The following is a 12330-nucleotide window of genomic DNA, read 5'->3' as shown; positions in this document are numbered from 1 at the left end:
CAGTTCTTTAGGTAATATCTCCCCTTCTTAGTCTATATGTACTCTTCTTATTAATTCAAAGTAAAGAATCTGAGACTGAAATTTTATTGCTTTAGGTCACTTTAATTAATATTGAAATTAGAACTTAGGACTTCTGACCATGGTCAGCACATATTTTTCTTTTTTACCAAATCTAAATTTCTTGAATAAGGTTCAGTGTGTGTGTGTGTGTGTGTGTATATATATATATATATATATATAAAATCACAAAATAAAACCACTAAATAAAATAGGAAGAGATTGTATTAATCTTATGTGATAATAAGTGTTAACAATTTTTGAGCATTTTCTGTGTGCTAGGTCAGCACTGTGTTGTGCTCTTCATGTGCATTCTCTCATTTGCTGGTGAACCTCTAACTATGCAATTTTACCTACAGTTTCATAGGGATCACGTGTAACTTTTTGTCTTCTATGAGTTAAAATAGACTTATAACCTAAAATATATTATTTTTTAATACTGCATAGACCCAAATTTAAAGTTAGTTATAAATAGAAAATTTATATAACACAATTCATTGTGTTAACTTTCCTATTCTTTTCCCTTACTTTTGTGCATTTCCTTTTTGTCCCTACCACTTGGTGTTTACTGAACGAGTCTCTTGAAAAATCAAGATATCTTAATACTACTTGACCTTTCTCTGTTGATCACCATCACCTCAAGCTCTGTTTCACATGGGTTCTCACAGCGAGGTACATATGACTATGTGCTTCCTTTTGGACTCACTTTCTTGATTCTCAAGCTCTATGATGGGTTTCTTTTTTAAGTTATAGGAAAGGGGAGGATGGAAGACAAAAGTGAGTTTACCTAGTTGCCTGTATGATAAGGAGAGGAAATATAGTTTAGACCTTTTTGGTTAGAGATTAAGATAGAAGATTTTATTTAGAAGTGACTTGACATAAAGTTTATTTTCAGAAATGTATTCATTACAGAAGTGTATTACACATGTGTATGTTTTGAGGCTGGAGACTTTTGGCTTTGGTTGGGCAAAATTTGATCTTACAAGAGAAAAAGGGGCACCTGGGTGGTTTAGTCGTTTAAGCCTCCCAACTCTTGATTTTGGCTCAGGTCATGATCTCAGGATTGTGGGATTGAGCCCCACCATTGGGCTCCATGCTGGGTGTGAAACCTGCTTGGGATTCTCTCTCTCCCTCTCTTTAAAAAAAATAGAAAAGAAAAAGAGAAAGGATAACATTAAAAATGTATTTAAACTGCTGGATTTAGTCAGTGGCATTATGTGTTTTTATGGTGCTTTATATTTTCCACATACATTTTCTTTTTAAAATTTTTAAAAAGATTTATTTATTTGAGAGAGAAAGAGTGAGCACGTGTGCACATGTTCTTGTGAACCAGGGGAGGGGCATAGGCATAGGGAGAGAGAGAATCTCAAGCAGACTCCCTGCTCAGCATGGAGCCTGATGTGGGACTCCATCTCATGACTCTGAGATCATCACCTGCATCGAAATCAAAAGCTGACCACTTAACTGACTGAGCCACCCAGCAGCCCCTCCACATACATTTTCTAATTTTATTACTTCTCAGGTATATTTTACCTTCTTGTGTGTTGTTGGTCTACTGTATGACTTGGGTTAATTCACTTAATCTCTTCATGCCCTATTTTTCTTGCTTACTGACTTCAGAGACCTGCCAGTGGCTAGTCATGAGCTGCTTTTATAAAAGATTCCATATTTAAGTACTTCTTTTTGAATCCAAATTCATCCTGCTATACTTAAGCAACTATCACTTACTAATGGTTGAAATATTTTATTGTTCCTTGTTAATAGCAACTACTTACATTTCCATCCCTTAGATATTAAGAGATATTTGTTTACTATTAATTGGGCACCAAGTTTATCATTATAACTAATTAAATATTTATTTAAATTGATACTTTCCTAATTAATCTGGATTTGCTGATTCTACCTGGATTTAAAAGCCAAATGCCTTGTTAGCATACTAGGAGAAAGGATCCTATTAGAATAGTAGCTCTTTATCATTCATAAATTCTAGAATTTCTCAAGAACCAACTCGAATGTTACCTGAGGTTACTAATTATTTTTTGATCATGCATACACTTGCATACATTTGCATATGGTGGGGTTCCAAGCCATGACTGCTGTACTGTTCCATTGCAATGGGAAGAGAGGTGCAATGAGTAAAAGTCAAGGCTTTTATGAATGATGGTAAATGGGAGAACTAGTGAAGCATTTAAAAACCTTTTTTTTTTTTTTATTGGAGTGCAATCTCCAACATACAGCCTATCACCCAGTGCTCATCCCGTCCAGTGCTCCCCCAGTGCCTGTCACCCAGTCACACCATCCCCCTGCCCACCTCCCCTTCCACTACCCCTTGTTCGTTTCCAAGAGTTAGGTGTCTCTCATGTTCTGTCACCCTCTCTGATATTTCCCATTCATTTTCTCTCCTTTCCCCTTTATTCCCTTTCGCTATTTTTTATATTCCCCAAATGAACGAGACCATATAACGTATGTGAAGCAAGAAAAATGAATATTAGGGAGCACTGCTCCTGACTTGATTGATAGTTGTAGGTTGGAGGATAGTTTTGCTGTAGAAAACTAGATTAAATACTAGGTTTCAGTATATAGAATGTTATAGTTTTGATATATAAATTATCAAGTCTTTATTTCTATATTCTGAAAATAGAATCGACAGGGCTAAATTAGGGCTTATTTCCTAGTCATTTGTTCATTCATTCATTTATAAAATGTTTGTTGAATGCCTACTGTATACCAGGGTCTATATATTATGGTCAAGGTCATAACCAGTAATTCACTCAGTAACATGAAGATCAGTCTTCATGTTTACAGGTTACTAAGGTATAATCAGATGGCATGAAAAAATACACATTGTTGTGGAAGAAGTTTTTTAATTTGAAAAACAAAACAACGTCAACAAAAATGAGAATATTTCCTAAACAAGACTTACCACTCTGGATGACTCATTTCTTTCATGTTCAACCTGCCATTTCTCAAACTCTTAAAGGCCAATGCTGATCTGCAGGTCTGCATTACAAATGTTTAAGTTTTTTTGCCCTTATGATTTTGGTGCCAGAATGATAATGGTTGGTTTGCTGTGCTTGTGTCTAGCCATTAAACACTATGAGCTTTGAAGTAAAACTGTTAGAGCTTTTACTCTTCCCTTCTTTAATTTTAGTCTATATGTGCAGGGATTATAATTGCAGGAGTTTCTTTTTGGTTATGAGGAAAGGTGATTTTTCTTCAATAACAAACTACATTTATTCTTTGAAGTTTGCTGTACTGTCTTCTGATCATTGACTCTAAATCAGTGTGTCTCAGCTGTGGCCCTAATGACATTTAGGGCTGGATGATTCTTTGTTGTGGGGGTTGTCTTATACTTTGTAGGATTTAGCAGCATCCCTGGCCTCTGCTCACTAGGCATGAGTAGCTTGCCCCCTTCCACCACCATTTGTGATAACCAAAAATGTCCACAGACATTGTTTTAAGTGTTTCTTGGTGGGTAAAATCACTCAGAGTTGAGAATCACTGCTGTAAATTCTTAAAGCAGATTTATTGACCACAGTTGTTTGTGAGCTAACCAGAAATAAGATGCTGCAATTCATAATGTTGTGTTTCTGTGAATCCTGAAATATTTTCTTTTATTCTGATGACTATTGTATCATTTCCCTAATCCTGAAAATCGTGCTGCGATTCAGCCCAGAGGAATTGTGCCGGGATGAGCAGAGGCAGTATGTGTACTGCATTTCTGGAATCCATAATAGTTGTTGTTGTTCCTTCTTTTTTTTTTTTTTTTTAAGATTTTATTTATTTATCTGGAAGAGAGGGAGACTGAGCATGAGAGAGAGAGAGAGCACCAGTAGGGAGAGATAGAGAAGCAGGCTCCCGCTGATTAGGGACCCTGATTAGGGAGCCTGACGTGGAGCTCAGTCCCAGGATTTGGAATCATGACCTAAGCCAAAGGCAGTTGCATAATCTATTGAACCACCCAGGTGCCCCCATAGTAGTTGTTCTTAATGGACTTGACTCTTAATTGACTTTAATAAACTTGCTAAAAAAAAATGGATGTGAAATCTAGGTTAAAACACATTTGGTATTAGATCTTCAGTTCTAAGTCTTCCAAAGAACGGAAGCAGGTCCTCTTGATTTGATTTACTTTGTAAATTGGATAAAAATTTTGGAAATGTTTGTGGCCTTAGATCACAACTATTTTAGTTTTTGTTGTTACCTCTTGTGTTTAGAGTAGGTTAGGTTGTTTATAAGATTGTCAAGTTTGGATGATAAGCAAGTTCCATTTCTCCACACAACATGGTGCTGTATTCACTTAGCAGAAAGGGTGCTTGCTTATCTTTGTACAACAAGGAAGTGGTGGAGTTGGAATTTGAATTTAGGCTTTTCTGATTGACTCCAAAGCCTTGCTTTTTCCTCTACCAACCCTCTCAAAATTTAATGTGCATAGGAATCATCTGGGGAATTTTGCAGGTTCTGACGTGGTAGGTTTGGGGTAGGCCTGCACTTTTAAGAGAGTTCTAGGTGTGGCCCATGTTGCTAGTATTTGGCTCACACTTTGAGTACTAAAGCTCCATGCTGTGTTCCCGGATTACTAATTTTGCTGTAGATAATCCTCCTGGTGTCTAACCTGCAAAACTGTTAATCTACAACTGAATATTCAAGAACTGGATTTTTCAGTTATTTCTTCTTCATTTTAAGCTATGTGTATTCATTGCTAGAGTTGAGCAGGGAGCTTTGTTCACCTGAACTGACAGAAATGCAGTTCTGTATTAAGTGAATGCTAGGCGTGTTAGGGAAGTGAAATGAAGTACCAAGGTTGTTTGTTGGGTGTGGCTGAGCAAACAGCTGCCATAGTTCCATTAATTGTAAAGTGGACATTATTAACATTTTAACATCTCTGAAATTGGGTGCATCTTAAGATACATGGCATTTTATGGTTGCTGAGGTTGGCATTTGGCTTCTGCTACTTCTGACCACTTTCCTGCTCCCTGGGGATGGAGCCCAGCTGCTGCTATGGTGAGTATTTGATCATCTCTTCCTCCTTGCGCTTCTTTTCACCCTGACCCAGACCTCAGTACTTTGTTCTGTACCTGCTGAATCTGGGCTTGGGAGACCTAGGCTTTAAGCCCAGGGATTTTTTTATACTGGTCAAATATGCTTCAGGGCAAGGTGAATTTCCATGTCTGTCACTGTCTGATATCTGTTCTCTGTAGTAGCAAATCTGTTACATATCCTTTCTTGTCTTGGGAGAAACTCCTCTGTGGCTGAGGCAGAGTCTTAGAAAGGTCTCTGATAAAGTGAACATTCTAAGTGATAAACTATTTTATGTGCTTATTGGGCAGCATTTTTCTTTCTTGACGGTACACAATGCATTTTCCATAGGGCTCTGGTTTGATGAGATTTCTAAATTTAATGTAAGTTTAGTAGAAAAAAGACTGCTTTGGAGTTAGAAGGCACAAGTTGGTGTCTGGCTCTGCCATTTGGCCGTGTACAAGATAAGAATTGGACTGTAGGATCTCCAAGGCTCTTTGAGCTCTGAAGTAATTGGATTCTAAGTGTGTTAGAATGAATTAATTGAAGTATGTGGACTCTAAAAACATAGAAGTGATTCATTTTGAAGAGGGAGAAGTGACAGGTGTGTGAGCTAGGTCTCTAGGGAGAGTAATTCTGATAGAAAAATAGTAGAAAAAGTATTTTAAGCTGAAGAGCCAATATTTGTGAGGCCATAGGAGTACCTTTGAAACCATTCGTAGACTTTTAGACCCTGAATGTAATTCCATTCTTCAAGCGAGGTAGAGCTTCCTCTCAGTTCAAGTAAATTTCTGTTGAAAGTAAGGTGACCCTTTCTGTTTTTCTAAAAAGATGATTCCTCAGGAACTTCTCTTTGTTTTTTTTTTTTTTTTTTTTGAGACTAAAATGATAGTTCCTTTTTTGTTGGATTAATTAGATATAGATACCATAAAAATAAAATGAACTATTAAAGTACTGAGTATGGTCATCCTCATTTAAGTTTTGGGCAAGTTGAATAATAATAGCTACCACCTATGTTGTAGTAAACTATGCTTATCTAAATTTAAAAAAAAATATAGTGTAGTTCTGTTTGGGCACTAATCTTTGTTTAGAAGAAAATACTGCTTTGTATATGGATCATTTTGGATAGAAATTCTTTGAATTGGGATTTGCTGTGGACACAGCTTTTAGTTTTTCTGAATTAGGTACCCCTTGAAAGAAAAAAAGCTTTTGTATGTGTAGTTAGTACTGCAGGTGGGAATTGCAAAGGTGAGGTAATTAACCTCAACTGGATGGGCTCTCCCTCTCTCTTTTTTAAAATACCAGAAAAGGCCTTAAAATTAGGCATCAGAAATGACACAGACCCAGGGAATTTCTGAGTTGGGTTTTAAAATTTATGAGCAAGCCTGAGGATTCCAGAGCTGGGAATTATAACCTCAGTTCTACTCTGCCACCTTGTGTTCTCTTGGGAAAGTTATTAATTTCCCTAGACTATGTTGCTTATGTAAAATAATCCTCAGCTTTAGCTTGTTTCACAAGAAATTAGCAAATGAATAAAGCTTAAAATATGAAATATTTATACATTTGCTAAATTATAAGGCAGTTTCTTTTTTTAAGATTTTATTTATTCATGAGAGATACAGAGAGAAAGGCAGACATAGGCAGAGGTAGAAACAGGTTCGCTGCTGGGAGCCCCATTCGGGACTCCATCCCAGAACCCCAGGATCACAACCCAAGCCAAAGGCAGATAGATGTTCAACCACTGAGCCACCCAGGTGTCCCTATAAGGCAGTTTCTATTCCTGAAAGGCTTATGCTAGGTTTTACAAGCCGTAGGCAACCAGGCATGATTATTTAGTAAATTCAGTCACAGTCTCCTTTGACCTAAAGGCAGTTTTGGTTTTGCATTCTATAATGCAGCATTGATCGTTAGTGTTTTTCCTTCTTCCTTACAGGTTGTCCGTACTGAGAAGAACAGTTTGAACAATCGATTCTTGCCCTGGAATGAAATTGAGACAGAGGCCATTCTGTCTATTGATGATGATGCTCACCTCCGCCATGATGAAATCATGTTTGGGTTTCGGTGAGCAGCTGATTTTCAATTGAGAAATACCTTTGTTTGCAAATGACAGAAAACTAACTCAAACCTGGATTAGGCAGCAAAAATAATTTCTTGGCTGATAGTTATAGAAACCCTCAGAGTTAAAGGCTGACTCAAGACATAGCTGGATTTTGGGTCTTAGATGATATTAGAGAACTCCATTTCTCTTCATCTTAAGGTTTTGCTTCCTCTTTGTTGCCTTTGATCTTGCAAAGGCTCTTTGTTTGAGACCAGGGAGATGGATTCTGTGATTGACTAGACTAGGATTACCTGCCTGGCCCTGGAGCTGCAAGTACATCATCTTAAAACCACAAACCACATGGACTGAGTGGAGGCCAGGGTAGTTTGCTGAAAGAAATGTGAGGTTTTTGTGTTTACAATGTTGGGGAATAGCTCCCAGTCAGGCAGAAACAACATGTTAGAGCAATGGAATGGTGCCAGAATCCCGGGGCTTGAAAGATTTAGGAAAAAATGGTGTTAGGTACAAAGAGCCAAGAGAAAAAAAGGGGAGCAGGAGGAAGTTCTGATGATGACAGTGCATGACATTTATTGGACCCATAACTGTGTGCCAGAGACTAGCTGAGCACTTCATGTGATTTATCCTAAAACTTGATTATGTAAGTTGTACTCATCTCCATTTTACATAGGAGTAAATTAAGATCCAGGAGAACAAAACTATGATGCTAGAAAGTAAGTGGCAAAGCTGGAATTCACATGCAGGTTTGTCTGACTCCAGAACCTGGAATCAACCACTAAACTAACTATATTGTTTTCTTGAATCTTAGTAGTTCTTACTGGGGCTTATATATCCCAGTTGAGGGAGCATTACAGTTAAGAAAATGAACTAGATGAGGGCTATTCAGAGTGTGTCATGGAGTGGTAGGCAGGCCATGGACACTTTATTATCTGTCCACAGTGAGGTAAGTATAAAAATTGAGGGTAGGCCTTAGAAACTTTTAAAGCAGTTTGACATTTACTGTGACATCCAAGTTTGTGATCATTTTCTCAAAATTCGTCGGTAGTATTTATTGAATACAATTCAGATGTCCTACAGTTCACTCATTTAAGTGTATCATTCATTGGTTTTTCGTATATTTACAAAGTTATGCAACCATCACCATGATCTTTTTAGAAATCTTCATTACTCCCAAAAGAAATCCTGTGTACCAATAAGTGGTCCCTTCCCATTTCCCTCCAATCTCTCTTAGCCCTAGGTAACCATTAATCTACCTGTGCTCTATACATTTGCTTGTTGTGGACATTGACTATAATTGGTACCATATAATATGTGTGGTTTTGTAACTGGGTCCTTTGACTTAACATAGTGTTTAAAAGGTTCATCCATCTCATAGCATGTGTCAGTACTTCATTTTGTATAGATATACACATTTTGTTGGTCTCTTTATCTGTTGATGGACTTTTGGGTCATTTCTGCTTCTTGGTTATTGAATAATGCTGCTATGAAAATTCATGTACAAGTGTTTGTATTCACATTTCCTTTCTCTTGGAAATATAGGTTGGAGTGGAATTGCTGAATCGTATAGTAACTCTTTAACATTTTGAATAACTGCTAACTTGTTTTCCGCAGAGGCTGCACCATTCTATATTGCCACCAGCAGTATATAAGGATTCTAATTTCTCCATGTCCTTGACAATACTTGCTATTTTTCATTTTTTTATTTATAGAGATTCTACTGTGTGTGAAGTGGTATTTGAATATCATTTGCATTTTCCTGATGACTAATGATATTGAGTATCTTTTCATGTCTGTGGTAACCATTTGTGTATCTTCTTTGAAGAAATGTCTTTTCAGATCCTTTGCCCATTGTTATTTGGGTTGTCTTTTTATTGTTGAGTTGTAAGAGTTTCTTAACAATCATTGGAAATTCATGGTTTAGCTTCTGGTATAGAACTGGAGAATTACTTTTGGCTGTACTGCCTAATCTTTTATCACCCTGACTCTTCTCATTTGTTTGGGCATCTCTGATCTAAGAGCTTTTTCTTAACTTTCCAATTTCCTTTTTTCACTTGAATGAGAATGGAGCAGACCTAGATTCAAAAGGAAAAGGCAGCTATAACAAGAACTCTCCCCTCAGGCAAAAAGAATAATATGGGTTTGGCAAACTTCAACTTACGTAGCAAAGAAAGAGGCGGATAGATTCTTCTTCTTTTTTTTAAGATTTATTTATTTATTTATTCATGATAGACATACACACAGAGAGAGAGAGAGAGAGAGAGAGAGAGAGAGAGAGGGGCAGAGACACAGGCAGAAGGAGAAGCAGGCTCTCCGCTGGGAGCCTGATGCGGTACTCGATCCCGGGACTCTAGGATCACGCCCTGGGCCAAAGGCAGGCACTAAACCGCTGAGCCACCCAGGGATCCCCGAGGAAGATAGATTCTTAACAGACAGGTAAAACACAGGGGCCCCAAGAGAATTGAAAACATATGCTCATATTAAAGCAGTACATGGATGTTCATAGCAACATTATTTATAATAGTCAACAAGTATAATCAACACAGAAGGATAAATATCATATGATTCTTCTTATATGTCAGATCCATGGTGACAGATAGTAGAATGGTGGTTGCTGGGGGCTGGAGGAAGGAGGAATGGGGAATTAGTGTTTCATAGGCACAGAGTTTCAGATTGGGAAGATGAAAAACTTCTGGAGATGGATGGAGGTGATGATTGTACAGTGTGAAAATGTGCTTAATGCCATTGAACTGTGCACTTAAACATGATTAAAATTGTAAATTTATTGCATATATTTTGCCGCACACACACGCAAATCAGTTGTTAAACAAACAAATGAAGTGTAAACAGCCCAAACATCCATCAGCTAATGAATGGATTAAAAAAAAAAAAGGTCGGGATCCCTGGGTGGCGCAGCGGTTTAGCGCCTGCCTTTGGCCCAGGGCGCGATCCTGGAGACCCAGGATCGAATCCCACATCGGGCTCCCGGTGCATGGAGCCTGCTTCTCCCTCTGCCTGTGTCTCTGCCTCTCTCGCTCTCTCTGTGTGACTATCATAAATAAATAAAAAAAATTAAAAAAAAAAAAAAGGTCAATATATCCATACAACAGAATACTATTTAGCAATAAAAAGGAGTGAAGTACTGATATGAACTACTCTGTGGGTGAATTAGAAAACAGGCTAAGTGATAGAAGCCAGGTGCAAAGGCCACATACTGTTTGATTTTGTTTATATGAAATGTCCGTGTAAGGCAAATTGATGGAGTCAGATAGATGAGTGGTTGCAATGGGCTGGGGACAGAGGGAGATGAGGGCTGAGTGCTAATGGGTATGGGGTTTCTTTCTAGAGTGATGAAAATATTCTGAAATTAGGTAGTGGTGGTGGTTGCACAACTTTGTGAATGTACTAAAACCCACCAATTCAAATGCTTTTTTTTACATTGAGTGAATTTTATGGTATGTGATTTATATCTCATCAAACTTTATTGGGGAAAAAGGGATCCCTGGGTGGCGCAGCGGTTTGGCGCCTGCCTTTGGCCCAGGGCGCGATCCTGGAGATCCGGGATCGAATCCCACGTCGGGCTCCCGGTGCATGGAGCCTGCCTCTCTCTCTCTCGCTCTCTCTGTGACTATCATAAATGAATAAAAAATTAAAAAAAAAAAAAAACTTTACTGGGGAAAAAGAAAGAAAGAAAAGACAGCACAAGCTTAAGAGGAGGTATGGGATTATGGTCTGGAAGGTGGGTTTCTCTTCCTGGATCCAAGTATCTCTATTGTCTTGGAGTGAAACGTTCGAATTCTGCAACAGGACGTTGATCTTTTTCTCTGTAATATCATGGCTCTGCTTTATGGGTTTTCTTTTCCAAAGGGAAAACTAACCAAAACCTTTTCCTTTGCCATGGTTTAGTATAGGTTCCTCAATATCTTGTTTTGGAGAGAACGAAAAGTAATATATACTATCATAATATAAGATAAATACAAGAAACAGGGGGCTTAGAAAAGAAACTCTTGTTTTTTAGATAGGAAGCAAAATCTCACCTTATATTTTTTTACACATTTTGAATTATTCGTTGCTTTTACACTTTGTTTTTACTGCATTTCAAATCATTTGATTCTTAATGAACTAGAAAGAACTAATATGGACTTTATCATACAAAGAGACATTCTCATCCTTGTTGGTTATACTTCCATGTTTTCTTTCTTACATTAAATGTAATACTTTACATTTATGTACATTATTACATTTACATTAGATGGATGTATACTTTAATATAATGTAATTCCTTAAATATTTACTGCTTTAATCAAAACTGCTTTGCCGAAGTTTTGAAGATCATGAAATCAGCTTTTAATTAAAAATTAACAGTAATAGGGTACCTGGGTGGCTCAGTCAGTTAAGTGTCCAACTCTTTATTTCAACTCAGGTCATAACCTCAGGGTGGTGGGATTGAGCCCTGTATCAGACTCTATGCTCAGTGTGGAGTCTACTTATCCTTCTCTGTCTGCTCTTCCCCCCTTCATGCTCTCTGTAACATAAATAAAATCTTTAGAAAAAATCAACAGTAACATCTTTTGCTTCATTCAGGTAATTCATTAAAAAGTTGTTTTGATCTCACACACTTGCTTAAAAATATGTCTTTATTTAAAATATATAATATTTTGGGGTGCCTGGGTGGCTTATTCAGTTAAGTGTTTGCTTTTGGCTCAGGTCATGATCCTGGTGTCCTGGGATTGAGCCATGCATCCAGCTCCCTATTCAATAGGGAGTCTGCTTCTCTCTCTCCCTCTGCCCCTCCCCACCCTGCTCGTGCTCTCTCTCTCACTCTGCTCTCTCTCTCAAATAAATAAATAAAATCTTTTTAAAAATGTAGTATTTGAAAGGTTAACTTTTTTTTATTAAACTGTACTAATATGGAAATGTGTGGTAAGTGATGTGTCAAAGTTCATATCACAAAAAGGTTGAATTGATGTACTTATTTCTAAGATGATAATATTTAAATTTGAAATGTAAATAGAAGAATATCACTGACGATTCAGGTTATTCAGTGGAATACTATCTTGATTTCATTATTTCTAAAATTTTCCTTAGTTTTTCAAAGTTTCATTTATCTAGCAAATTTTCTGTTTTGAAGTTTGAGCTATAAAATTACCTTTGAAAATTTCTTCCTATTATAGTGTGTTAGAGGGCCCCTGGGTGGCACAGTA

The 12330-nt window shown here is 37.4% G+C and overlaps 1 protein-coding gene across 2 annotated transcripts in view; it reads left to right on the top strand.

Annotated features, from left to right (window-relative positions):
- Positions 1-12330, top strand: part of EXTL3 (exostosin like glycosyltransferase 3) — a 151609-nt gene that overhangs the window by 116436 nt on the left and 22843 nt on the right. For both annotated transcript variants that reach the window (XM_072796104.1, XM_072796106.1), the window contains exon 4: positions 7007-7134. In XM_072796104.1, the coding sequence (XP_072652205.1) occupies positions 7007-7134 (128 nt within the window). The remainder of the gene's footprint in view (positions 1-7006; positions 7135-12330) is intronic.

The sequence above is a fragment of the Canis lupus genome, chromosome 24, assembly GCF_048164855.1.
Source record: "Canis lupus baileyi chromosome 24, mCanLup2.hap1, whole genome shotgun sequence".
NCBI classification, from domain to species: Eukaryota; Metazoa; Chordata; class Mammalia; order Carnivora; family Canidae; genus Canis; species Canis lupus.
This window is presented reverse-complemented; position numbering and strand designations above follow the sequence as displayed.